This window comes from Simochromis diagramma, unplaced genomic scaffold (assembly GCF_900408965.1).
Source record: "Simochromis diagramma unplaced genomic scaffold, fSimDia1.1 OVJJ01000685.1, whole genome shotgun sequence".
Taxonomy (NCBI): Eukaryota; Metazoa; Chordata; class Actinopteri; order Cichliformes; family Cichlidae; genus Simochromis; species Simochromis diagramma.
In genome coordinates, this window is record NW_024387477.1 from 3,209,961 (window position 1) to 3,236,078 (window position 26,118).

Consider the following 26,118-nt stretch of genomic DNA (forward strand, 5'->3'; position numbering starts at 1 on the left):
ACAGATCTGAATGTCCTTTAAGAAGCCTGGAGAACTAGTCCTGAAGAACTGATCACAGAGCTACATAAGAAAGTTGAGGCTGTGTTAAAGGATAAAGGTGGTCACGTGAAGCTCATTCAAACTTCACAAACTCTGTTTTTTATGCTGCATGTTTTGATAAATCATTCAACCTCGCATTTCTCTAGCAAGATAGAAAGAAATGAGTGGTGGCTCGAGACCTTTGCACGGCCCTGTATTTTCCACACAATGCTGCTGATTTGTCTTTGAAGACCAAAACATCTTTGGTACATGTCACAACCCTTTTATGTGGAGTCTGACTCACAAACATGCTCCAAACTGATGCTGATGTTGCCCCATGTCTGCTGAGTGTGTGAGTTGGAAAATATTTGCTAAAATATTACCCACAATTCTCCTCAGGTTGGAAACAATTGTTTTGATGGACATGTGGAATGCTTTCAAGCAGTCTAGCCACATGTTCTAAACTTTCCCATCTTTATTTAGAAGTGAAACCAACCTCAGAGTGAACCTCAAGTGTCGGTAATAACCCCTTCTTCCACTGCACAAAGCTACAAAAACGGATGTTTGCATCATGCCTTTGTTTCTCTGAGTAACCTGAAGTTCTGTTTACAGCCTGTCTAATTGTCAGATTGTATGCATGTGTTAGCCTCTCAGCCTCCTTCTAAGCGATGCTTGTCATAGAAGTGGCTTGAGGAGTATAATTCTGTTATAACTAACACAAATAGTGTCCTGAACTAAGAAAATCAGACCCAGATTACAAGACATTTCTCCTGTACCTTCCAGGCCCTGGTTAAAAATAGTTTGCGACACTCTGGTATTGATATCAGAGCGCCTCTAGCACAAAAAAGGTACAGCACACTTTAAAAGCAAGCGTGCAGGTCATTGTGTCAGACAAAGCCTTTCCATTGCGCGCTGTTTTTCTTGATAAACGAAGGAAATGGACTTTCCTTGCATCTAATGTGCACATGTCCCGTGAGCTGCTGTGTTTCTGTCACGCTGGCAGATATCCCTGTTCGGAGCTCGTAGCCTGGGGAGAAACGGCATGAGAGTGGAAATAAATGAGGCACATCATGGGAGAGTAGAGACAGATAGACAGACAGATGGAGGAATGACAGGAGGCACTTTCCACAGAGTGAGTCATGGATAGCTCCTCAGCGGGGCAGAGCAGCGTTTGGGTCAGCGCAGCCTGCCTCGCATTCCCACCCGCTCTCCTCGAGTCGTTACTCAACTTTTATTGAATGTGAAATGTAAAGAGAGGAGGAGGAGGAGGAGGACCAGCGCTGTCTCATTCTCCTCTGTTTCTTCTCCCCTCACCCTCCTGTCTTTCCCTATCTGTCCACGCTCGAGCGTGTCACGCAACAGGAGCTCAGCCTCAGATGGTTAATGCAGACAAAATTAATTTCCTGATGTTCATTCCAGTCGGACACAGAACACGCAGGAGGAAAAAAAAAAGAAGTGGCTCTCCGGTCCGGCATGAAACTGGGAGTGTTTGTGCTCCACCTTAGCCCGTAACTCTATTTCCAGGCCTCTCAGTTTGGACTGAATCCTGAACGCATGTTTAGATGATGTTGCAGAGGGAGCTTAAACTGTTGGTGTTTAAGAATAGAAGAATGTTGTTTTCCAACACGCTAGGCTCAGATCGAGGCGGCGCATGAACGCAGGGGGTTAACTCCCTTTAGTATTAAATATATCTGGTATGACAGCAATTTTCAATCTTTTTTTGAGGGTAACCAAATGAAAATATCGACTTATGTCTGTGAATGTGCCTGATTGTCTCTATGGGGTTTAATAGTTTAAAAAGTCTCATTCCTGCTCAGGCTGCTGGTTGCTAAATCTGATTACACCCCGTCAGACAAGCTCTTTTTGTCCGCTGCCCATCTGCTTTACACGTTATCGCAGTGCTTTCCAGAGTCATGTGTTGCTCAGAAATCCTCCATTTCAACATCAGCAGACTGTCACTGCATGTTCCATGATCACACCTAGTGGGAATCGGTGGATGATCACTGGGGCAAGTGGGTAAGAAAGAGTGGAGGAGCTATGCTTGAGTGTGAGTGGCAATCAGCTGATGTGCTGTAGGCTTAGCTTAGCTTCTAGCCTAAGCACATAGAGAACTGAAGGTGCTGGAAAGAATGAAAGAGAAACGTAAAAACCGCTAACCACAGAGATAAATAGGGGTCTTGCGATATGAGAAGACGGGGAGCATGAGAGGGGATGATAAAATTTGGGAGTGCTGACATTTTGACAGGTCTAGAGAGGAGCCTCAACTGAGCTGTAACCACCCACTCCGCCCTGAGCGCTGCTGTCCCAAACAAAAGGCGCAGGATGAACGGGGAGGTCTATGACCCTCGCGGATAAGACCCTATGATGACCTAGCAGAAACAGGAAACAGGAAGTGTGACCCGTGACCTCTACGGGGAGGTATCCTGTTACACAGCAACATATGACTGTGCCCAGCGACAGAGAGTGTGAGAACGCAGCAGGAAGACTCAGCTGTCCGGTTCCCTGACAGTTCAACGAAAAGTCAAGAATCAGCAAAGAAAAGTTAGCACGAAAAAGACAAACAAACAAACAAGCAAGCCCTCAGCTCAGAGTCACAGGTAAAAAATAGGAAAATACCCCTCACCGGTGTTCCTGCTCAGCAAGGCGAGTGCCCGCCTTGTGCTGTGGGGTTTTTATAAGCCGGCTGTGTGATAATTACACCCACTGGGGTGGTAGTAGTGTGGGAGCGAAGGGGGTGGCATGGGCCTCAGGATTGATTGAGGGTTTGGGGAGGGGGCAAAGATGGAGGGAGAGGTGGAGGTATGGAGGTAAGGAGGAACGGGTGGCAGTGGTAGAAAGGATGGTTGGGACTCATTAGCAGGCAGACTAATTGGGAGGAAAAGGCCCCTCACATGCTCTGTCTGACCTCACAGTCAGCAGGGGAGAAAGCCTGGGGTGGGAGAATGGTGTGTGAGTGTGTGTGTAATCTGTTGGTTGGATTTGTCAAGTTAAGGAACCACAACTGCTCAAATCCTAAACTTACCATGAATTCCTAAGTCTCCGGAAAACGAAAGGATAACACGCATGTACGGTGCGCTAACAGGGGTACACAAACGCCCTGCAGCCCCTTCAGAGGTTTACACCAGGTGTCACACTTCATTTAAAGCACCCCTCGTGGGCTCGTACCCGCTCACAAATATTAGCATCCCCTCTTTCCTCTCTGCTGTACATGAAAAAAAAGAAAATAAAAAAAGACGAGGAGGGCGAGAGGACAAAGCCCTGAGGGGATACATAAAAAAAAAAAAAAAAAACGCTTCAAAACCCTCTCAGTCAATAACATCAAACAGAAGTCAGTCTCTTTGACTGGAGTACGTGTAATGACTAGGTTAGCAAGTTTACAAAACAGCAGGCCTAGTAGACACCCATAGTGTGCATTAGTCCTAAGTTAAAGGCCACTGCACACATCTCTACAGTAGTATTCAGTAAAGGGTTTCTTATTTATATATTCCTGCTATATGAGCTTCGATGTGTCCGTAATTAATTACTACCACTGTGCACAGTGACTCAGGACGAGTGTTTCTGTGAGTTATGATATTAAAGAGTGCATTCTGCGCGAACATGCACTAGGTGTCAAGCGCACGCCGCCCAGGCTCTGGTGGCTCGGAGGAAGTGAGACTGCGTGATGGAATTTGTGGCGCTTGGGATCTGGTTTATTTTCCACCCTGGATTCCTGTCCTACCTGCAGGATTTTCCCAGGTTCTGGCTTCAATTAGTCTGGGAAGCTGCGAGCAGAAGGGAGGTGGGTGTGGGGAAGAGGGGGGGGGGGGGGTCTTGGGGTTTTAGGGGGGGATAGAAGGTGGGGGCTGGAGGAGCGAAGGGCGACAGCGCTGCAGTCTGTCACACACAACTCAGCACAGCTGGGGAGATGGAAAGAAGTGAAACGAACAGGGAGGGATAGAGACGGATGGAAGTAAAAGCTAAAATGTTCAAATAGCTGAAAATGAAAGCTTTGGCTGGCAACGTGAAGAAGTTATTTTTCAAATTACAGAGCAATTATAACAGTGTCAGATCAAACAGCTGTGTTTTAATGAAACTGACTCATAAAAGATGCATTCCAAATTTAAGCTCTCCAAAGAGTGTCGTGTAGCCAGAAAAAGGGGGCTGTCAGAAGAATCCCAGGAGGTCTGACCCTCCAAATGGCAAACTCATCTGACAAATGAAACGCTCTGTAATCAAAGACCAATCACATAATTGCTCTATTTTGCCACTAGCTCAACCATCTCCTGCCAGATTAGTTGTTCAGAGGAGAAACTTGATACTCTGGGAAGTTAAACAGATGTTCAGAAAAAACAACAAAAAAAACAAACTAATCCCCCCAGAACAAGAACACATCATCAATATAATATGTTCTAATTTAGGAGCGCTAACGCCCCTACGTCCCCTGCGCGCAAGAACTTCACGAAAAACGAAAGTGTTAATGCAGAGTCACGTTCACACAGTCCACTTCTCAGCAAGAAAACCAGGAAGAATCGCCAGTCTGGCATCAAAAGAATATCTCCAACCTGACGTCAGAGCCGGGGAGAGAGTGAGCTCGAGCACTCTTGTCTTTATCAGCTCATATTGCATATACAGACAGGACCTCACACGGGAATTTGTTACACACAGTGTTTGCATGCACAAAAATGTCTGTGGCTCCTCACAGTCCCGCACTGTTTAAAGATTCCAAGTCGGGAAGCAATAACTGAAGGAGAAAGCCATTTCTCCTCATCCATTTATAGTGTGCGGCTCACTTTAAACTTGGCTACGGCTCAGTCATGACATCAACTGGTTCAGGCGTGAGAAAACGCTGTTTTATAAGCTGAGGCGACCGGCTCTGAATTTTTTCCTCTTCTTATTGTGTTTAGTTTAGCCTCACAGAGGCACAAAGGCAAGGGGTCCCCTGCCAAACTGTCTCTGTATCTGCTGATACTCTGATCAACACTGACAACGTGAGAAATGACACATTTCCGCCGCATAGTTGCATTTCACGGGGCCATCGTCACGGAGCACTTAAGAGTCGAGGAATGAAACATCAGAGGGATTAAAGTTGGAAGGAAGTCGATTTTTTGAGGGGTCCCACGTTCCCTCTCGCTCTTGGAGAGTGTATATTTTATGACACAGTCTTACATACTATGGTCTGGGACCGATTCACTGTTTGAAAGTGGGTCAGTACGACCTGGAAGAACCGCTGATCATGTTCGCTGCTCCAGCCAAAAGGAGAATAATGTTCATTCAAATGGAAAACGTGCACAGGAGAAAAGAGCCTTATAGGATTTGCAGAGGACTGTATGCAAGCGACCCCTGTCCAGCATGCAGAGCTGAATGCATATCCAGGACTTACATGTGCATATTCATCTGCGCCCGATCGTCTGTGAATACTGCAGGTTTTAATCAACATGGCACTCCGCTGTTTGCCTTCCTGGACCATTACGCAACATTACTATCTCACCGTTGGCCTGTCCTCATACACTTTGCATATAAACAGGGCAGATGAAAGTAATTATCTGTGAGCCATGGCCCCACTCTTTCATATCACATGGTTAATTAGTTGCTTTTAGCCCTGCATCATCTGGAACTGTCGGTCTTTCAACTGGCGGGGAGGCGGAGACCTTGTAAAACTGCTTTTAACTGAACAACATCACTTTCTCCAGTGCCCTCGGTGGTTGTTTACAATATGCAAGCGGAGAGCAGGACCATGAAATGCGGTGTATACTCAATAAACATTTAGCAGGATTAGAAAGTATGTTTAAGGCTGTGCCTCTCTGTTGAAGAGGGACTTGATCCTTCCCTGTTGGCAGGTATCCTTTCAAACATATTAGCATTGTAGCTCTGGGTATGGTCATGCTGCCAAGTCACTTGGTACACAACTTGGTTTCAGATTTGAAATTTGGCAAATTGTTATTCTTGGCCTCCCAAAGGAAGGATCCCACTGAGTCTGGCAACTGTTTTTAATTAGCAGGTAAAAGGTTTGTATGCATTCATGTATTTCGTTAGGTATGCCGAAGGACTTTGACGATCCCCTTCTTTTTCTTCTAGCTCAACCAGGGGGTTAACATTTGTGGCTGGGAGTAAAGTCTTAACTGGTAATACTGGCCCCTAATGGACGGACAATTCTATGCAGTCTGTGAAAACTTGAATACATTGCAAGTAGCAGCCAGGCATTGCTAATCATTGATCATTAACTGATAATCAGCAAGTGTGAGCGGTTTGGTTTTTGCAGTTTCCTGGTCTGAAGCGTTCAGATATGTGGACGGTCCAGCAAATTCACCCCTGAACAAGTCTGGCCTGTTTGGAAGGGTTGCCAGGAGAAAGCCTCCTCTCTCCAAAAAGAGCATGACAGCATGGTTTATATTTGCAAAGCTCCATCTGAACAAAACACAGGACTTCTGGAACAATGTTGTTTGGACAGACGAGACCAAAGTGCAGATGTTTGACCGTAGTGCACAGCGCCATGTTTGGAGAAAAGCGAACAGAGCACATCTCTTACCAACTGTCAAGCACAGTGGTGGAGGGATCAGAGTTTGTGCTGGTTTTGCAGCCACAGTATTCTAGAGTCTGCGCCCATCATTAACATCACTCTACCAGTTTATTGGTTGAGCTCCCATACTAACATGCCAAACCCCCCCCCCACAGTGGCAATAATAAACATTAGATCTATTACCATGTTAACAACAACGTCAGGCAAATGGACATTGTGCAGATTAGCACTTTTATTGTGTCTCAGAGCTCCAACTAAAGCAAAAGTAATTTTATTTTTATGAAAACTAATTAGTTTCATATGTTTTGATAAGAGATGTTACAAGAAAATTACAAATTACTATCAAGATAAACTCGGTGAGTCATCTTCCCCTAAAATTCCAATACTTTAAACTTCTCAGTGGGCTGATTTACAGCAGGACTGTTGCAGCAGATTGCACAACATTACAAGGTGTTCCTGTCATTTTGCACGCCCAAGTATAATGGTGATAGGATTACACTAATATTTTTAAAACCAATTTCTGCAACAAAAGGGGGGAGGGAAAGCATGGCTGTGAGCCATGAACAGTTTTACTGCACATGAAATATGCAATCAAGTGCAGTCATTCTTTTGTCAGATGTTAATCCAGGCCATTGAAGTTAAGATCTGAAGGGAAGGGGAGCCGAAGCAGAAACACGCTTGACTCTGCTGCACGGTCATCAGATATGAGACTAAAAGCTCCTTTGCGAATGGTCAATCTGCATAAATATTAACCGATTGTGTAAACAGAATCAAAACCCCATAAATGTCCACATGTTTGCCACATCATCAGTGCAACATGGGAGCAAATTAGAAATGGAAATTAGGTTACTGAGAACATATGACTTGACTGAGTTCATGCTTCCAAGGGATTGTCTCAATGTCTATAACACAATGAGCTCAGTCATTTCACTAAACTGCATTTTCTTGCAAAATCTCATCAAAAGCCTATCAGGACCTCGATCCACATGGTAAACAGTCTGCACTGCAGCAGCTCTGCTTGTAATCATATGGCTACAATTGTTTATCTGTGCCGATGCAGGAAGTTTTGAAAGGCTTATTACATTAAAGGGTATGTCCTGTGTTTTTAAGCTTACAGGATAATTCAGGTTTATTACAGCTTGGCTTTTATTTTGGTCATTTTGGCTCTCACTCCTACTTATAATAATAGTGTACAAAATTCCTCCAAAGAAGGCTGAAAGGGCAAAAAATGCACAGTCAGGTGATCACACTGATTTTACACTGAAATTATTACACAAAACATCCATCCTGGTCTCTGCACTTAGGGATTATTATTGACATTTTATGCTTTCTTTGCGTTTTAGCACCAAATAAAATGGTTAAACAGTTTTTCTTTCCCCAGTGAATGTCAGGAACTTTCTCTGGTGAGTCCAACGTCTTCACAGCGCACAGAAAAGATGGCCAAAGCTATAAAAAAAATAAGACCCACATTTTTAGGAATGAGCGTTTAAACTGCCCAACGTATGTAGAGCCAGGATGAATCAGGTATGGTGGCGTTTGAAGGCAGCAGGAGACACATATGAATGAAGTAATACTGTGGAAGTAAATGATAGAATTACATCGTTTCAACCCAAAGCCCTCTGAATTTTGTTTTTTCTTGAGGCTCTCTGGTTGTCAGCGGGGAGTGCAGAAGGGTCCGGAGCTACTTCTTAGATCTCCCAGGTTCCCTTTTAAACAGGGGAATCCACCTTGACAGGGCTACAACATCCTAAAGCTCAAACAGACTCGTGTTAACATGCACACATATGTGTGTATGCATGCGGGAGGGGGCGAGGGGTAGTCAGCTAGAAGTGTTGACAGCTACAAGTGCAACCACCAAGAATCAGGAAGTGCCGGCAGATCTGTGGGCTGATACGTGAGTTCGATCCTGCATTTCTGAACAAAGCCAGCCTGCCCCGACCGTGGTTTACATGCCAGCGGAAGTGGTGGGAAAAAAACAAGGGCTTCGGCCTTGATGACAGCTGGGCCTTTTGTGGATGGAGGACACACATCCTTTCATATTCTGGCTGCCATGCGGGAGAATTTGTGTCCAGAAGAGCTTTTTTTTAAAACAGTTTCCAGTCACAAGTGTTTTGCTGTGTTTTAAAAGGGCAAAATAGTAAACAAAGCATCCTCATTTAAAATCTTTGCTTGGCTTGTGCTGACCCCCACAGGAGCTGCAGAGCAGGGCCTCCAGCAGCTTGGGAATCAGTGTCCAACTGTGAGCCAAGAAGCAGAGCTAATGGGAGAGTGGACTATCCCACCTCTGCAGAGCCGGAGCTATAACCATGAAGGAAATAAAAGAGCACAGCTCACCTGGTTGATGTGTTTGAGTTTGTCTATGATCTGGCTGATGACCGGCTCAGGCGGCTTGTTGCTCCTGGACTCTGAGCTGGGGTGCAGTCGTTTTAGGCCGGGCCCAGGATATCTGAAAGGACGGGAAGAAAATGCTTAAATAAGCCTTATGTTTATGAAACTCTGAAGAGCTTCAGTGACTTCAGGCTAAGCTACCTTTGTGGAAGACACAAACAGGGATTTTATTACCATCTAGTGTTGATAAGAGGAATCGCAGGTCTTCTGGGTTTTAGTTTCCTGAGCTAAAAAACTCATTTGTCAATGAGCTCTGACCAAAGAACCAACTTTTCCCTCAATGGAGAAGCTACAGCTACAAAACCAGAGGCGGGTTGATATTTATCCAAGATCTGCTGTTTAAAGACAGCTTAATGTTGTTAATGTAGTTATAAAGGCTGCAATTCATCACTCATCACACGCTAACTCTGAACATCTGCCTTTAAGAGGCAGGCTGTTACATTACCACCTTCTTTGACATTTTTAAGTGTTTCAAGGGTGCCGACAACATCCCCAAAGATCTTGAACTATCATGTAAAGTTTGGCTGCTGATTAATTTCATGCACATTATCTGCTCAGTTAGTGGCTTTTTAATCATCTGAAGTTAATGAGAGAACATTAGCAGAGATGTATTTTTGCCCTGCTTTAGCTGTGAGGGTATATTTAGGTAGAAGCAGCACACGGGCAGGCTCTTACATGCATAAATGTACGACTGAGGAAGTGCTGCTCTGTTTACACTTGTGTACACTATGAAGAGGAGGAGCTGGGATGTCTGAAAGGTAGATTTCTTCACAGCTGTTCTTTCATGTTGAGACTTTCCTGCAGGTGTGTTGTTTTTTTTTTCCACTTCTGACAGTCCCAAGGGTTTAACCCCTTCCTCACCGCACGCTCAGAAGGATGAGACCGGCTAATTCTGCTTGACTGAGACGAGCACGTTTAGGTGAACCTGAATCAGACATCTCTCTCAGGTGCCGCAGTGGATGTCACGCTGCAGCGTAAATGTCGTCTGCCGTGTTGTTGTAAATGTTTGAAAAGATGAAGGACGAACTATTTTAGAGGAAATAGATTAGCGAGAGTGAAAAAGGGGCCTTGAAAAAAGAATCTGTGCACATGTGTGTGTTTGTGTGTAAAGTATGAGGTCATCCTTTGTTCTCTCTCTTTTAAACAGCCCTGTGTGCACACTCCCCCAACACACACTCACACACACACACACTCACACACACACTCACACACACACACACACCTATGAGCTGCCGTCTCTTTTCATCAGTCTTTCATTCTCCTCCAAGTCAGACTTTTCATTAAACTCAAATTACATTTCCCCAGTTATTTATTCTTCTTATTATCCATGATCTCATCCCTTCTTCACTGCTAATTATCACATGAATAATGGAAAAACGTGTGATCACTTAAGCAGAGGAAAAGAGGAAATATGGTTAAGAGGAGGGAGGATTAGGACGGGGAGATTTTGAGTGACGATAAGAAGCCGAGGCAGGTTAGTGTTTCACATGATAAGTGCCTGTCAGATAATTTTACCACAATATAATTTAGCGTGTCTCACCGTTAAACCGTTTTTCACCGCCGATAGTCTCAGTTGTCGACTCTCGGCTCGTTATCCAATCCTGCTTGTGTTATTGTTCGCTGCCAGCAGAGCTGATCACATCGCCTCATGCTTGCGATAACTTAATCTAATGTAACACCAATTACCACACTGCCATTAGGTCCAGTGTGAGGCTGCCATCTCTCGCAGCAAAATAACCCGCAGAAGTAGAAGAACACGTCCTACTACGAGCCACATTCACACACACACACGTTTATACAAACACCTTTTTCTGTGCCTAAGAATCTTGTCTAACACACACAAACACAGACACACACGTGATTATTAACACCGTTCCTTTGTTTTAATGTCGCACTGAGAAAACACAAAATTCAGAGTTCATGATGGATGCTCCGTGATGGAGCAGCGGGTGGGTGAACTTAAGTCTCATTAAAGTGGGCGCATTATGCTCTATACTTTTATTTTTGGAGCGCTGCATGATTCTAACTTCAACATAATCCTCATTATTCTTTAATCCTCAATCCTTCCCTTTCCTTTAAACTAAATTAAGCCAGATTTCTTCCAACTGGCTGACCCCTTGTAAATGTCAAGTTTGAACAGCAGGTGGGCGGAGTTGCTTACTTTACATCATCAGTAGCTCCGCTCTTCTGTACTAATATATCATTAAAATGGTGGTAAAAACTGACACAATTATGCACTCGTTTTATTCATCCTAGCTGCCGTAGCAACAGTACAACGCAGCAGGTTTCAAAAAGCGGTGCACGACCGGCAGAAAGTGCTGCTAGCGACAGTCTGACGTTAACTTTGTCATACGGTGCCGTTCACATGGCAGGTACAAACGTTCTTAAAGCCTTAGCTTTTATTGTACATATGCTGAAATCATTAAAACACTGACCATTTGTAATATGAGCATCCACCTCAGTAACAGCATATTCACATGGGAGACTCTAAGGGAGAGGATAATGGTTCCCTTTTAATGGCTCCTTGAAACGACTTATCTCGATTCTTGGCCAGTCTGCACTGGTCCAGGTTGAACTTTCTCAGAAATTGTTGATGGATTGCCGTAAAATTTGGTTTTGCTACCCTACATGCAAAGACGAAACATGACACTGACTATGAAGCTCGCGTTGCCTTAACTTTAAACCATGAGGTTAATGTTTGAGGGTGGGGTGAAATTGTTCTAGACCCATAGCTGACGGAGGTACTAAATCATTTGCTTTAAATCAACTGTGACTGAAAAAACATATATACAGATATGCATTATTGTGTATGATGTCTTTGGGGCCACAGTAATTCTTACATGTACCACATCACATCAGCTGTCATGAATTCAGTCGAGTCTGTCAGAGTGTGACAAACCATTTCTGCTTTTTATTGACCCAGTTTGGCACTAATGGCATTTCTTCCTTGTAAAGAAAAGTTGGGGACTCTGATTACACAATTAGATTAAATCTGCTGAGGGAATTCACGTTTTCCTCAGAAAGAATGGAAATACCTTTGGTGATGCTTCAACTTTCTTCACCTCTTTAAGTAGAACCAGTTTTTAAAAATAAATTTGATACAATCTTAAAAACTCTGAACTTTCCCATTAGGCTCTGTTATTCTTTAAGTGTCTATATATTTAAATAGCATTGCCGCTGGCAGAGTGTTAGCATAAAGAGTCGTATCTGACTCAACTCAAGGCCTCACAAGACATTTAGCATAGCATGTGCTGTAGGCTCTCAGACAACTATAATTTAACACAATGCTAAAGGATGACAGTGGGCACGGAGCATGTGGCAGCCACTGAGGCTGAAAACAGAGTTGAAGCCCCAAAAACTGCAGTTCCTTTAGTGGCCACTTGAATCCGGCTCCCATCCATGTGGATTTAGGCTTACAGTTGGGCTGTGACCTAGAGCTCGACTCCACCTATCTGTGTTATACTGCTGGTGCCTGTTGCAGCAAGTGTCTGTGCTTCACGGGTGCAGCTTGCTAGCTAAGCTGGCTAGGGACAGCTAACTCGCTAACTTAGCACTCTATCTTTATGTCCTTTCTCCTGTTTTCATCTCACTCTACCTCCTTCACTACATCCATGAATCTTCTCTGAGGTCTTCTTCTTTTCCTCCTGTCTGGAAGCTCCATCTTCAACACCTTTTCTCCAGTACAGTATATCCCTCCTCTGCACATGTTCAAACCTTCCCAGCTTGATAGTCTCATTTCTACTGCTGTCCATTCTGGTCACTCCCATCTCCAAACCATACATTGCATCAGGTCTCACTACCACCTTGTAAACCTTAACTTTCAGTCTTGCTGCTATCCTTCTGGACCACATTTGCTTATTTCTGGCTGCAAAAATCAACATGGCAGCAGCTGAAACTCTTTAAATATGATATCTTCTGACCTCCTCTCAGTCTCCATCGTCACAATCCCCAAAATGAAACATTCACGGTCGACACCGAATCTTATCTTTGAATCCCTTATCACACACGCATGAATTTACACTGTCAGTAGATCCAAAAGAGGAATGTTTTGAGTTGATACGGCGTTACGTTTTTATCACAGTTAGCACGGTAACACTCTTTGATGTGGTGCAAAGTGTTCCTCCTCTGATCTGGCTTCCAGGTGTGATGGTAAACAGAGCCCGATAAAAGGCGCCTCATTTAGCTCCACAGATCACTCCTCAAGTATCAGAGACATTCAGCACCCGACCCCTCCAGTGCTTATCCTCCCCACCCACCCGGTCTAAATTTATCTGCATGAGACAATGCACTGAATGAATGCCACATTTGGCTCTGAAGAAGGTCCTATCTCGGGAGATAATGGAAGATGATCCAGAACAAATCTCGAAGTGAAAATGCACCAGAGTGAATCTGCAGACATATGCCCTCGCAGGTGACATGGAGAATTGCTTGCCGCGAGACACTGTAATCTCTCCATCATTTTGTCTCCTGTTCCTGCCTCCCCTGCACCTTCCTGTCGCACTGCTTGGTCCAGCTTGTAATCATCCCCTCAGGACAGCTCTGCCCCCTTGCCAGCCTGATATCTCCTCCTCAGACTCGGGTTCTTTTTTTTATATCTTTGTGCAAGAAGTACTGAACTTATTCTCCTTCATCCTTGGGAACAAGACTTAAAACATCCCCCAGTGCTTTTATACTAGAATTTGTGCATCTACACTGATTTAATTCCACACATGATTTAAAAGCCTAAAAATCCTATGATATCTGTAACTATGTGAGCCAAATTGAAATCGGGGCCAGCTGACAGTGCAGGCGGAAAGAGCGCTGAGAGTTGTGATGTGTGAAGCCAAAGGACAGGGGTGAAATGAAATATTGTGGAAACCGAATGCTGTTCTGCGGGGTGCACAGGAGACGCTGGATGAAGGAGGAGAGAGCGATCGAAACGGCAATTAACTAAGCGAGAAGAAGGTGACAGTGTTCCTGACATTAATAACATCCCATAGAGCCAAAGTCAAGATTTACACTCGCACTCAGTGGGTGAGACGGTGGGAGTGGGGGGGCCTTGTGGGAAGCTCATCAGCTCTGGGAAAACTTGCCCTTCAGTTCACCTACACTCCTAGATGTGAAGCTAGAGGGCTGGGAATTCAAGAATGGGAGCAAAGTGTTTGCATAAGCGATCATTTAGAGAGAGCCAATAAACTGTGAAGTGCTGATTCGCAGTCTGCAAACAAAAACCAGACCCCCGCCTTACCTGTCTGTCATCTCCTGCCCGTTCCAGCAGAGGGAGTGGTTCACTGGAGCAGGCTCGCGGCTGCATAAGGCCTCCCCGAGACCACTATAAAAGGAGCTGAAGCCTCTCAGGCTGGTTATGAAGTCCCTGAAACACAAAGGCAAAGAATACAAACGTCAGTTAACACCATTATCAGTGAGCGGAGCAGAAAACAGCAGGAAAAGCGAAAGGAGGCAGGGAAAGTGCAAGAGAGAGAATTCAGCTTGATAGCAGCGAAAGCAACTCGATTAGATCCCCCTGGAGAAGGAGAGAATAAAAGAGGCCAAAATGAGCAGTGTCTCTATTCCTAATTGACATTAATCTGGCCATTGTGCTGCTGAGGCCAGCAGCCCCCGCTGGGCGTCATTACACTGTTCATTTAAGCCTGTTACTGCATCAGAAGTGCTAAAAAAAACACTCAAGCGGAGAGAGACCGAGCCAAAGCATCACGCGCAAGCAGGAGCGGACCTGTCGACAGCGTCAGGGGCAATATTTGTCTGTCAGGGAAAAATATTGCCCCCATGGCACCCTGGAGAGACAGAGAATCACTTCATCATAGGAAGAGGTCTTGTCCTGGCGCCCGATTTCCTCACCTGCGGAGGTCTGCCAACGTCTCGTCGGGGTCCGAGGATGACGGCTGAGCCCCACGGGCTGCGGCGGCCGGAGGCTGGGACGGAGGGGATCCGACAGAGCGAGAGGCCCGCTGAGGAGTTTGTCCGCACATCCCGCTCACCTGCCCAAGAGAGAGAGGAGATTAGAAAGGAAGATCTCACTTCTCCCCAGAACCTCTTCATCACCACTTATGTGGCACCGTATCCACTTCCTGCTCCTAAAAGCCTCTTCATTCAACCAGCGGTGACACTGCAGACGGTACGAGCCTGTCAGTACCAAACTGCCGGCCTTACTCAGCTGAGCGCCTCTGCAAATTGTCATCTGTTTGGAATTGTTTATTTTTGGGAGGGATGAAAGCACCGGGATTTGCATAACAAACAAGTCATTGTATCCTCTGCCAGCCATGTTCGAATTTGTAATCATAACACTCCAAAAAAAACAAAAACAACCCTCCAGCCTCTCATTTTGCTGCTTCTTTCCCGTATAAATGCCATTGTGTTTCACACGAGAGACAACATAACAATAATAAATAAGGAGTCCTTCTCTGTCTCTCAGAGATAACGGACCTGGCACATTCTTTTCAGGTGCAATAAAAATGCAAATGGCTGTTAATGTTTAGCTTGTGGTTTAATGATTTGCCGGTGGTTTAATTTCCCTGGGGAATACTGGCCGGGCTTAATTCTGCCATGTAATGTTAACAGCTAATTGTGCCCAGCTCCCCTTTAAGTGAAAAGGCTGGCATCACTGCCGCTGAATACTGATGGGATCCGATGGAGCAGCGACGGACATCTTCATCTGGAGCTAATCGAGGCCACATACACACACACACACACACACACACACACACAGAGAAATGCATGCATGCACACAGATTTTTGTCAGCATAAACAAAAATGAATCATTTCATGCAATGATTCATTTTTGCATAATGCACCTAATCCCATTAACATGATAAACACACATGCCTACATAATATACTCTTTGCAAGCACTTGCATATCTTACAACAGCGCATGCGCTCATTTATCGCACGCGTGCTGACACACTGAAATGCTGATCGGCTGCAACACGGAACCATCAGGGTTAATCAATACAGCCTTGTCATCCAAGGATGGTGTTAGAGACTCACACACACACACACACACACACACACACACACACACACACACACACACACACACACACACACACACACACTCCTGACAGTCACAGATGGCTGAGTTCTCCTGCACTAGGCATTTACCAACACACAGCTTCCCTGACTAGCCATCTTCCCTACCGTGTGCTTAAGGGGATATAACACACACACACACACACACACACACACCTATTTGAGCTCATTGCTTCTTCCACCCCACTCTCTCCTTCCACATCTTCCTCTCGTGCGATACTTTTGTTCTCGTGCGCCTGGAGCAATTGCCGGTGCTTCCACGGGCCATGATTAATGTGATCGGAGCTGCGTTTCTCCTTTTTGTTTGAGCATTCTCGGGAAGCCGTAGGGAAGTTGTGGCACAAGGGAGAGGACTGATTCAGCACGCACGCCAACACAGCCCCACCCCATCCCCGCCGATTGTTTTCCGGATTCTTCAAGGAAGGGGCTCATTAGTGGGGTATTGATATTACCCAGGGCTCGACTAACACAACCAACAGGAGAGTCTGCAGATAAAGTCTGCCTCAGCGGGACAGCTCAGAAATATCTGCACACTTTTATCTGCACCGGGCAGCCTGTGCCTTTCTCTCAGAGGAAGAGAGGGGTGCTGGCGGCCAGTAGTACGAGTCACACAAACCTCGCAGCCCACACTTGGTTGCACTGGCACACCTGCATCTCGGGCTCAGCATGTGCAAACATGGTGTAGAGATGCACTGCAAACAAATCAATGGAATTGCACACAGCGCTGGGACTAATGTGAGATCGGGCTTTTGCTTTCATTATGATCGCGAGGAGTTTTTAATAAGCAAACGGCTTCAGGAGCAAAGACGATACTATCGGTGTTATAGGATGGCACGATGCCACGCACAGCTGTAACAACATACTGGAGAAAATTTAGTGAGTAATGCTCGTGCTCCAGAGAAGTCAAGGCTCAGGGGACAGACTGAGTCAGCACTCAGCCCCCATCCTCCTCCTGTCACCAGCATAGAAACTAACTTTTGCTGAAATACACACTGTACACAGAAAAAAAAAATCTGGATTGGCTATAAATTCATGCTTTTATGTCATCTTTGCATTATTGTAATGGCCCTTTTAAAGAGGTATCAATCAGAAATCAATGAATAGACTTCAAACTGTTCAGGATGCGGCGTCAAGGTTAGTTTTAACGAGTCTACGATGGCTGCTCGTTTGTTTCAGAATTGATTTTAAGATTTTACTGACTCCTTTTAAAGCCCTTCACGGCCTGGCTCCAGAGTGCACACTAGAGCTGCTGTTCTTGTGCCGACCTGTGTGCAGCCTGAGATCCTGCTAACTGTTCCAGCCTCACGTTTAAAGATAAATGGCGATCGAGCGTTTTCTGTTTGGGCTCCTCGATTGTTGAACGACCTGCCAGACTCACTCTGGCCTGCTTGGTCAGTGGCTTCTTTTAAATCACTATTAGAAACCCATTTATAATGCAGGGCCTTCTCATAAATTTGATGATAGATTTTATGTCCTTGACATGCTCAGCTTACCTTTGTTTTTGTTTGTTCAACTTGTACATTTTATTCATTATTAGGGAGTCACATTGATTTTTATATGTTACACTTGCATGGGCTGTTTTAATTGATATGCAAATTTTCATTTTTAATAATTCATTTCTATTTTTGTATAAACTTTATAAAGAAATTGGCTAAATAGTGTAGTTGTCACGTTCCTGCGTCTGTTGACCCAGCGTTTCAAGTTTTAGTTTTTTTGGATGTTGATGTTGATGTTTAAGTTCCTTAAGTTAGCTTCATTTGTTTATTAGATTTCCCCTTGTGTTTTCTACCCCTGTATTTAAGCTTCCCTCACCCTTTATGTGTTTCATGCTGTGTGTCCTATGTTATCACATTCGTGTTGTCATGTCTGCATTCCACTCTGTTTCCTGTTTTATTGTGAAAGTCCTTGTCCTATGTGCAGTGTGTCTAGTTTTGCTTCCCCTTGTCCATGTTCCATGTTCCATGTATCTTTGTATCCACACCAAGTTTCATGGATTGGTATTTTTATGTTTATCTTCAGTTTCCCCAGTTTAGGTTATTGTTTAGCTTCACCTCTGCCTTTTGTTTTGTAATCTTTTCCCAGCCTTAATAAATGGCTCGCTTTCTGTTAAGTTTTCTTCCACGTTCCTTAGTGTCTGCATTTTGGGTCCTCTTCGTCACTCCATACTGTCACAATAGTGGTTTACACTTTTATCCAACCTAAGTAAAAGATTCCTGGTTTGATGCCAGGAGGAAACAAAAATTCCTTTGGAATTATGTCAGGAAGGGCATCTGGAAAGGAGCTGAAATTAGCAGTTTTTTGTTTTTAATTTAAGGAACTAAACTTTTTTAGATTAATAATGTCAGAGACAAATAACATTAACTTTCTTTTAACCCTAGGAACCTCTCACTGTGAGCCAACAGTGCTAAACATGCTTTGTTGTCAATCTAATTTATGTCTTTACATGAAAATATCTGGTTTCAAATTAATCTCCTTTTGTTCAACACAGAGGAAATCATGCGTGCTCAGTGAACACATCATCAAATCAAATCAATTTATTTATATAGCACTTTTCACAGGATAAATACCACAAAGTGCTTCACAGTAATATAAAACAGAAATGCATAAAAAAAATTAATAATCAAACATACAGCACAAATCTAATTAAAAGCCAATCTAAATAAATGAGTCTTAAGCTGCTTTTTAAAAGAATAAATACAATCAAGGCAACGTAATGATGGAGGGAGAGCATCCCACAACCTGGGGGCCACCGCTCTAAAAGATCTATCACCTCTGGTCTTAAAACGAGTTTGTGGGACTCCCAACAGCCTTTGATTAGATGATCTCAGGCTGCGAGATCATCATCGCTATCATCTGAGTTATCATAACAAATGTTTCCAGATTAACAAGAAAACTATTTCCTCTCTATTTTAATCTTATTTAATCTTATTTAATCGATTTTTATTATTATTTTTACCGTCATCGAGTCTTTCAGGCTGAAAGATATTGTCGGACTTGGGTTTGATTCAAAAGTTTTGCTTGCGTCAGTCTTTGCTGGCTGACTCACAACCACAGCCAAAGATCTGAAGTCCCTGTGATTTAAAGTTTCTGTGATTAACCGTAGCTGTGGTTACTATTAGAGCGTATTTAAAATCCTTTTCTCTTAGCAAACTATTTCAACTTGTGTAGTTCAGGTGTTACAATATTAATTGTGGCTCCTGAACCATGAGTGTAGCTCACTACACATGCACGTTAGTGTTTCTTTCACTGGCCCCGACCTTGGTTTATACACAGACAACAGACTTCAAATAAGATAACTCATTTTTCATTGGCACATTATAAACCAATTGACGTATCTTTTATAACTGTGAGGTCTCTCTTAATAAATTCATGGCTACAAGGTTGTAGGATTAGGTGTCTTTAAGGCTACGTTCACACTGCAGGCGAAAGCGCATCAAATCCGATTTTTTTTACCCTATGCGACCCATATCCGATCATGCTATGACAGTGTGAATGGCACAAATCCGATATTTTCAAATCCGATCTGGGTCACTTTCGTATGTGGTACTGAATCCGATACATATCCGATGTTTTAGAAAGCGACTGCTGTTTGAACGGTCAGGTCGCATTAAATCCGCCTTTTACGTCACCGACACATGACTGAAGCCAATTATCAGCGCCAGAGAAGCACTCGAGAAGACATCGCGAACGCTTCCTGGCCATCCAGTGTAGATGTCAGTGAAACTGTTGGGAAGACAACGTTGGAGAAACGTGAACATTTTATTTGTACTGTATAATCTGCAGATTCTGACAGAAATCTGCAACTATCCTTTGAAGCACCGCTCCTCTAAAACAGCAATAAGGATAATTATTAGGTTATCTACATTATTATGTAAATAACAAAATAACTTAAACCAAAAATTGGGAAACGTAAAGTCCGAAGTCTTTATATTAACGGCCATCTGTCAAACAATACTGTTTGCTCTGGGTCTAAACAGAGCGCGTTGTGTGTGAAGTCTTCTTTTGCGCATGCGGCCGCTTTGAGCGTTCACACTAGAGCGCGTTTGCTGTCGCATTTTATTTGTAGTGTGAACGAGCAGACAAAAAATCGGATTTGATCAAAAAATCGGAATTGAGCATTAAGACCTGCAGTGTGAACGTAGCCTTAGTTTGTGACTATTACCCACATGTTCCCAGACCATATCACAACCATAACGTGCACAAAATTCAACGATTGAGAGCTTGTTAGGTGCCTGTTTTTTTTTTTCTGAGAATAAAAACAGCCCGTCAGCTCACATTGGTTCTTATCTGTATATATCTGGTCAGAGGCTTGGATTTTATGAAGGAAGAGCTTTACAGTGAAGCAATTGCTCACACGGTAACGCTGATGTTTATCAGGCTCTGTATTTGAAATGAGTATAACAGAAGCAACCTAATGGCTTCGGGGGGGAAATGTATTGTTATGCTTGCATTTTATTTAGGAAAAACATGTACTGAGGCTTTTTTAAACAGATTTGTCAGGAACGAAGCTTTTCCTCTTTACACTGCAGTCACACCTGAGATCGTGCTTTAACTGATCTGGTTTCTTTCCAGCACAGAAAAAAACGTTGTATTTTTGTCAAACATGTTCAAGTTACAATTACAACAGACGTGAGCAAGCAAATCCTTCACAGCATAAGCATGCCCATGTTGACCCTGTGCTTGCATGAACTGTTAGAGAGGGGCATCGTTTAACCCTGTCCTGCCAGCTGGTGTCATTTTCTCCCTCTCTCTTGAGCTAACGTTGCGTAGTTTTATGTGAGTGTAGGTTTCATTCGACATATTAAATGGCGATTAGACACTTCACTTTAGAGCTCAACTGACATTGGATTTTTTCAGACCAATAACAATTTTCTGATATTCTTTCTTGTAGACACGTGAAATATAAGCAGATTTCCACTAACATTTGTTATGTGTAGTTATTTACTAGAATAATACAAAAATTCATTTTAAAATTAATTTTGTTTTATTGTCACTAATACATGGTTGAAGAGTATTTCTCCTGTCTTACTTTACCTTTTTAGTTTTTTTGCTTATCGGTCAATATAAATGCTGATACTATGGTGGCCCTGAGAGGCCAAATGCACTGCAACTTAAGAAAACACCACATAGAAAAACAAAAAACAAAAATGGAAACAGGAAAAATAAAACAGAAATAGAAAAAAAGAAAACAGAAATAGAAAAAATGAAAACAGAAATAGGAAAAAAGAGATTTCCAAAAGCGCAAGGGAAGTGTTTCTGGGGAGAAAATGACCCGACGGACCAGTTGCAGGAACCAAAATGTGCTAAGAGTTGCGCTGGGAGACACAGAAGTGGAGGATCTATCGGTTTTGTGAGGAAAGAAAAGATGAGAGGTAAGTGTGTTAGCCTAACTATTAGCCTAAAACTCCGTCATCAGTATTATATGAATCATGAGATTAAAACACACTTACCTAGCATGTTTTGGTTCCTGCAACTGGTCCGTCGGGTTATTGTCTCCCCAGAAACACTTCCCTTGTGCTTTTTGTAAATCTCTTTTTTTCCTATTTCCGTTGTGTTTTGTGTGCTTTTGCAGCGTTTTTCTTATTGCTGGTGTTTTCTTAAGTTGCAGTCCGTTTGGACTCTCAGGGCCACTGTACGATACGGACATATCAGCAAATGTCTAATATTAGACTGATATATTGGTCGGGCTCTACTTAATTTCTTGCATTTTGATGAACTTTTATTAATTTATGGTGAACTTTTAGTACATCATAGATTTTGACATTATTTTATAGTGGAAATGTATAAAAAAATCATCACTTTTCTATTATTATTAATTATTCTTTATTATTGTCAGATTTTCTCATTTCTGTCTGATATCACTGTTGTGATCTCAGGAGGATTTCAGTAGCTCATGTGTGTTTCCAGAAAATGTTATGATCACATTCAAAACTTTGAGAATTTTCAAAAACATGTCACAGGTCCGTGTTTCTCTGTTGTAGTGATCAATGTTAGGAATTACATAAAGCTCCGCTGTATGCCCGAGGCTGACTTATTAGCTTGATTAGCTAGCACAGCAAAACCTTAACCACTTAAAACATGATCCATTTTGAGATTTCTGAGAAGAGAAAGCATCCTACTATTGAACCTCTTCTTATTTTTTTCTCCTTAATGGTTATCAGCCATTATACCAGAGGAGATGCTCTAAAGCTAACTGAGCTCATAAATCTCCCGCACGCCCTGTGACATCTACACTCGTGCTATCTTAGCATCACTCCTGCTCCTGACTCCTGTTTCTCGCTCTCACTGTAATGTGTGCCGTATAAATATCTACAGATATCTTTCAAAGGTGAAGCATCATTTTAAAAGTTCCAGCATGCTGACCTATTGGTGAAATTGCCCACATATACTGTCTGTGTTGCATTTTTTTTTTAACTTTTTTTCAAATTAGCTGAGCTACTCCACAGTCTACCCTCTGGCAGTTCCAGAGGTACCCCAGGGGGTACATGTACCCCCTGGTTGGGACTTTCTGAGCCAGAGGTGAAGTGTGGGAAATGTGAGCAGTAATGTAAAGCGCACATGGACCCGTGAACACAGAAATCCCGTAGCAAAACTATCAGTGCTAAAAACACACAAGTGACTAAACGCTGAGCTGAAAGGAGGATGTTAATGTCTAAAACAGATAATGTACAGCTGACAGTTTAATTTAAAATGAAACTTGTTTGTGAATCACGCGTATGGAGACACTCTTTGGAAAAATGGATTTCACACTCCTCACTCACTGTGCTACTATTCCTGAAGCATTCGGAGACTGTGAAAAGCTATTAAAGCATGATGTATTTTTGATTTTATCAACACTGTCCCAATGCAGATCGGGGGGGGGGGGTGTAAATCCTGATGTTTTATTCAAGTAAGATGGAAAACAAGTCCAAGAAATGTGATAGATGCCCCCTGCAACGAGGAGCTAATTGCCTGCATGGGGAAAGCATTTGATAAATGGCTCTTTAGTGAGAAGGATGTTGTTCAAATTGAAATTTGTATCCATATTATAAATAATTATACAACATACAAGTGATGACCAGAAAGGGAATTAGACTTAAAAGCCGAGTTGGTTTTGATTAATTTTTAAATTACAGCATTAGTCATTTGTTATTAAAGCTCAGCTAAACAAACAAAAGCCTGCACAGGACCCGCCGCTGTTTCTGTCATTTCTTATTCATCTTTATCTTCTTCCTCCTTTTTATTTCTCTGAAATCCAGCCACCCAGAGTCATATAATAAAGAGTTTTGAAAATAAAGAGTATTAACTGTGGACAGTCTCTTAATTCTTTTCATGTATGCACATCAAGCACCCTGGCGTCACCATTCGGTTGGAGTTAAACTATTGAACCATGTGCCTAGTTTTCAAAAACGAGGTACTGTTGGACTCCTTGGATCAAGCAGAGTTCAAAGCATTTCCATCACATTTTATCTCATGAAAAAAGAAAAAAAAATCATAATTTTTCTTCCCAATCTTTAGAAAAACCAGCACAGAGATCTTCAGAGCAAGCCTCATAAATGTCTCATTAAAGTTATCAAATCGAATTTTGAGCCACACACAGCCAATCACAATCACAGTGAAAAGTGGCAGACATGAAATGAGGTCACAATCAAAGCCGTTCTGCAGTTTAGCAAAAGCAAACTTTGTATTGCTAGATCAAAAAAACAAAAAACGTCACTACTTGGAGGGTGCTGCAATAACTGGAAAGGTGCTAATTAGCTGGAAGTAATTCTTGTATCTGGTAAAATTGATTGATTGATGTGACCTCCCCTTTGAATCAAAAAGGCCACAATTTTTTAACAACTGATCTTTAAGTCTCCCTACACACTATCAGACGGATTTTAGATTTTCAAAGCCATTTATCTGTTACAGCCAATCAATGACAACAGATGAGCCTCCAAACAGAATATGAGATTTGATGTTTTAACCCTAAACGCAGTGTCTGTAGGCACTTCTGCATAATCTGACCACTGCTCAGGTCATTGCAATAAGCAAGAACACACAGAAGCTTTCCTATCAGAGCTTCCAGCCACGGATTCGGTCTGATCCAATCTACAAGTTTAACTTGTGTGGAAAAAACATTATTGTTTTAATGAAAGTCAGTGGAACATTTTAATGTTTGTCAAACTTGACTGGTACTCTGCACACAATTCATTTAATTCAACTAGGAGTTAAAACAGCTCAAAATAGTTCACACAGGCTCACCAAACAACAGAAGACTGGGAAAACACTGCAACATCTGACTGGTATGGTCAGATGTTGGCAGAAACAGCATGAAAGCATTCAAATTCAAATTCAAATTCAAATTTTTATTTGTCACGTACACAGTCATACACGGTACGATATGCAGTGAAATGCTTAGACAACTGCTCGTGACCTAAAGAAAAAAAAAGGAAAAGGCTATGAATAAGATAGGAAATAAATATGAAAAATTAAAAAGTGTAAATTTAACTAGGAAGGAATAAAAATAAAATATATAAATTAAAGTTGAAAATAAAATAACTGTACAACAAAATACACAATACACAGTATAGAACTATATAAGAATGTATGAAGAAATATAAATAAATATATATATATACACACAATAACAGCAGCTGTACAAGTATTAACTGGAAATGAAGAATATAGTGACCAGTGTTGTGCAATCCACATTATGTCTTCTGCAGTGCAAATATGCTTAAAGTGATTTAAGTGATGAAGTGAAAACAATGTCCAGAATGTCCAGTGTGTGTGTAAGAACTATATGTGTGGGTCAGTACTGTGTGGTGGTGTGATTGAGAGACCGTATCGCCTGCGGGAAGAAGCTCCTCCTCAGTCTCTCTGTGTTGGTCTTCAGGGAGCGGAATCGCTTTCCTGACCTCAACAGAGAGAACAGTCTGTTGTTGGGATGGCTCCATGGATCCATCCTACCTTGTGTTAATGTTCAGGTTGGTAGAGGTATAATGGTGTGGGCCACATTTTCATGGCAGACTTTAAGTCCCGTAGTACCAGCTGACCATCTTTTAAATGCCACAGCCTACTAGAGTATTGTTGCTGATCTTGTAGTTATGCATAGTATCTCCTGATGGCTGCTCCCAGCAGGATTTCACAGCATATCACAAAACTCAAATCATATCAACCTGGTTTCTTCAGCATTACGGTGACTTCACTGTACTCAGATGGCCTCCACAGTCACAGATCTCAAGCCAACAGAGCACCTTTGGGATGTGGTGGAACGGGAGATTTGCATCGTGAACGTGCAGCTGACAAATCTGCAGTGTGATGCTGTCATGTTAGTATGGACCAAAATCCACCACCTGTGGTGTGAAGATTTAAAGCAACCCTGGTATTAGTAAGATGTATCTAAAGAAGGGGCTGGTGAGTGATAAAAATCTATCATAATTTACAGTGTTAAGCTACAGAATGATCCCTCTGGGACCTTTAAACATCCCAAATCATCTTCTATAATTTGCATTGAACAGTTAAACATGACTTTTATTAATTATGCATCAATTAAATATTTAAACACGACTAGATAAATAACTAAGAAATAGCTGATAAATAAGAAATATGTTGGAGCATTTGGAAATCTGATTGGCTGGATGCTGGCTCTGATGGTATTAACGGTTTCAGAGCTGGCTGCGCTTCCCATTTCTCTGCAGTAGTTTCGCACTTGTTCGAACGGATTAATAGGCAATAAAAATGCAGCGAAGATTTAATTAGTTTTCTTGTTTTCTCACTGAAGCAACAGTTTGGATGTGATTTGATCTGCCTCTGATATGTGTGAGCACAATGGGAAAGCCACCAAATAAAGACAGCTGATGAAAAGAGTGTGTTACTGACAAAAACTGCAACAGGCACACAAAGAGCTATTTGATATTAGACTTAAAACTAAGCACCCAGCTGCATTGAGTGTATAACAACACATAAGTCATGTACTCCGCAGTATATCTCCTCTAATCTTGGTCAGATCCATCATATTTCTGTCTCAACCTACTTCCCGTCTTCATTTTCAGCCGAGGGGTCGAGGGGTGATGGATGTCTCCTCCACACTCTCCTGTCCTCCTTCCCCTTGGGCTTGCTCTTCACACACTTCCCCCCTCCCACTCTATTCTTTCGTCTCTCCGTCTCTTTGTCCCCTCTTTCTCTCCTTTCTTTCTCCTCGGTAACTGGTAAAAATAGAGCTTCA

At 42.7% G+C, this 26,118-nt stretch overlaps 1 protein-coding gene across 1 annotated transcript in view; it reads right to left on the reverse strand.

Moving 5' to 3' along the window:
* Nucleotides 1-26,118, reverse strand: part of gpc3 (glypican 3) — a 134,382-nt gene that overhangs the window by 25,551 nt on the left and 82,713 nt on the right. The window contains exons 4-6 of the mRNA XM_040016280.1: nucleotides 14,741-14,880; nucleotides 14,130-14,255; nucleotides 8,849-8,960 (exon numbers count right to left, since the gene is read on the reverse strand). Of these exons, the coding sequence (XP_039872214.1) occupies nucleotides 8,849-8,960; nucleotides 14,130-14,255; nucleotides 14,741-14,880 (378 nt within the window). The remainder of the gene's footprint in view (nucleotides 1-8,848; nucleotides 8,961-14,129; nucleotides 14,256-14,740; nucleotides 14,881-26,118) is intronic.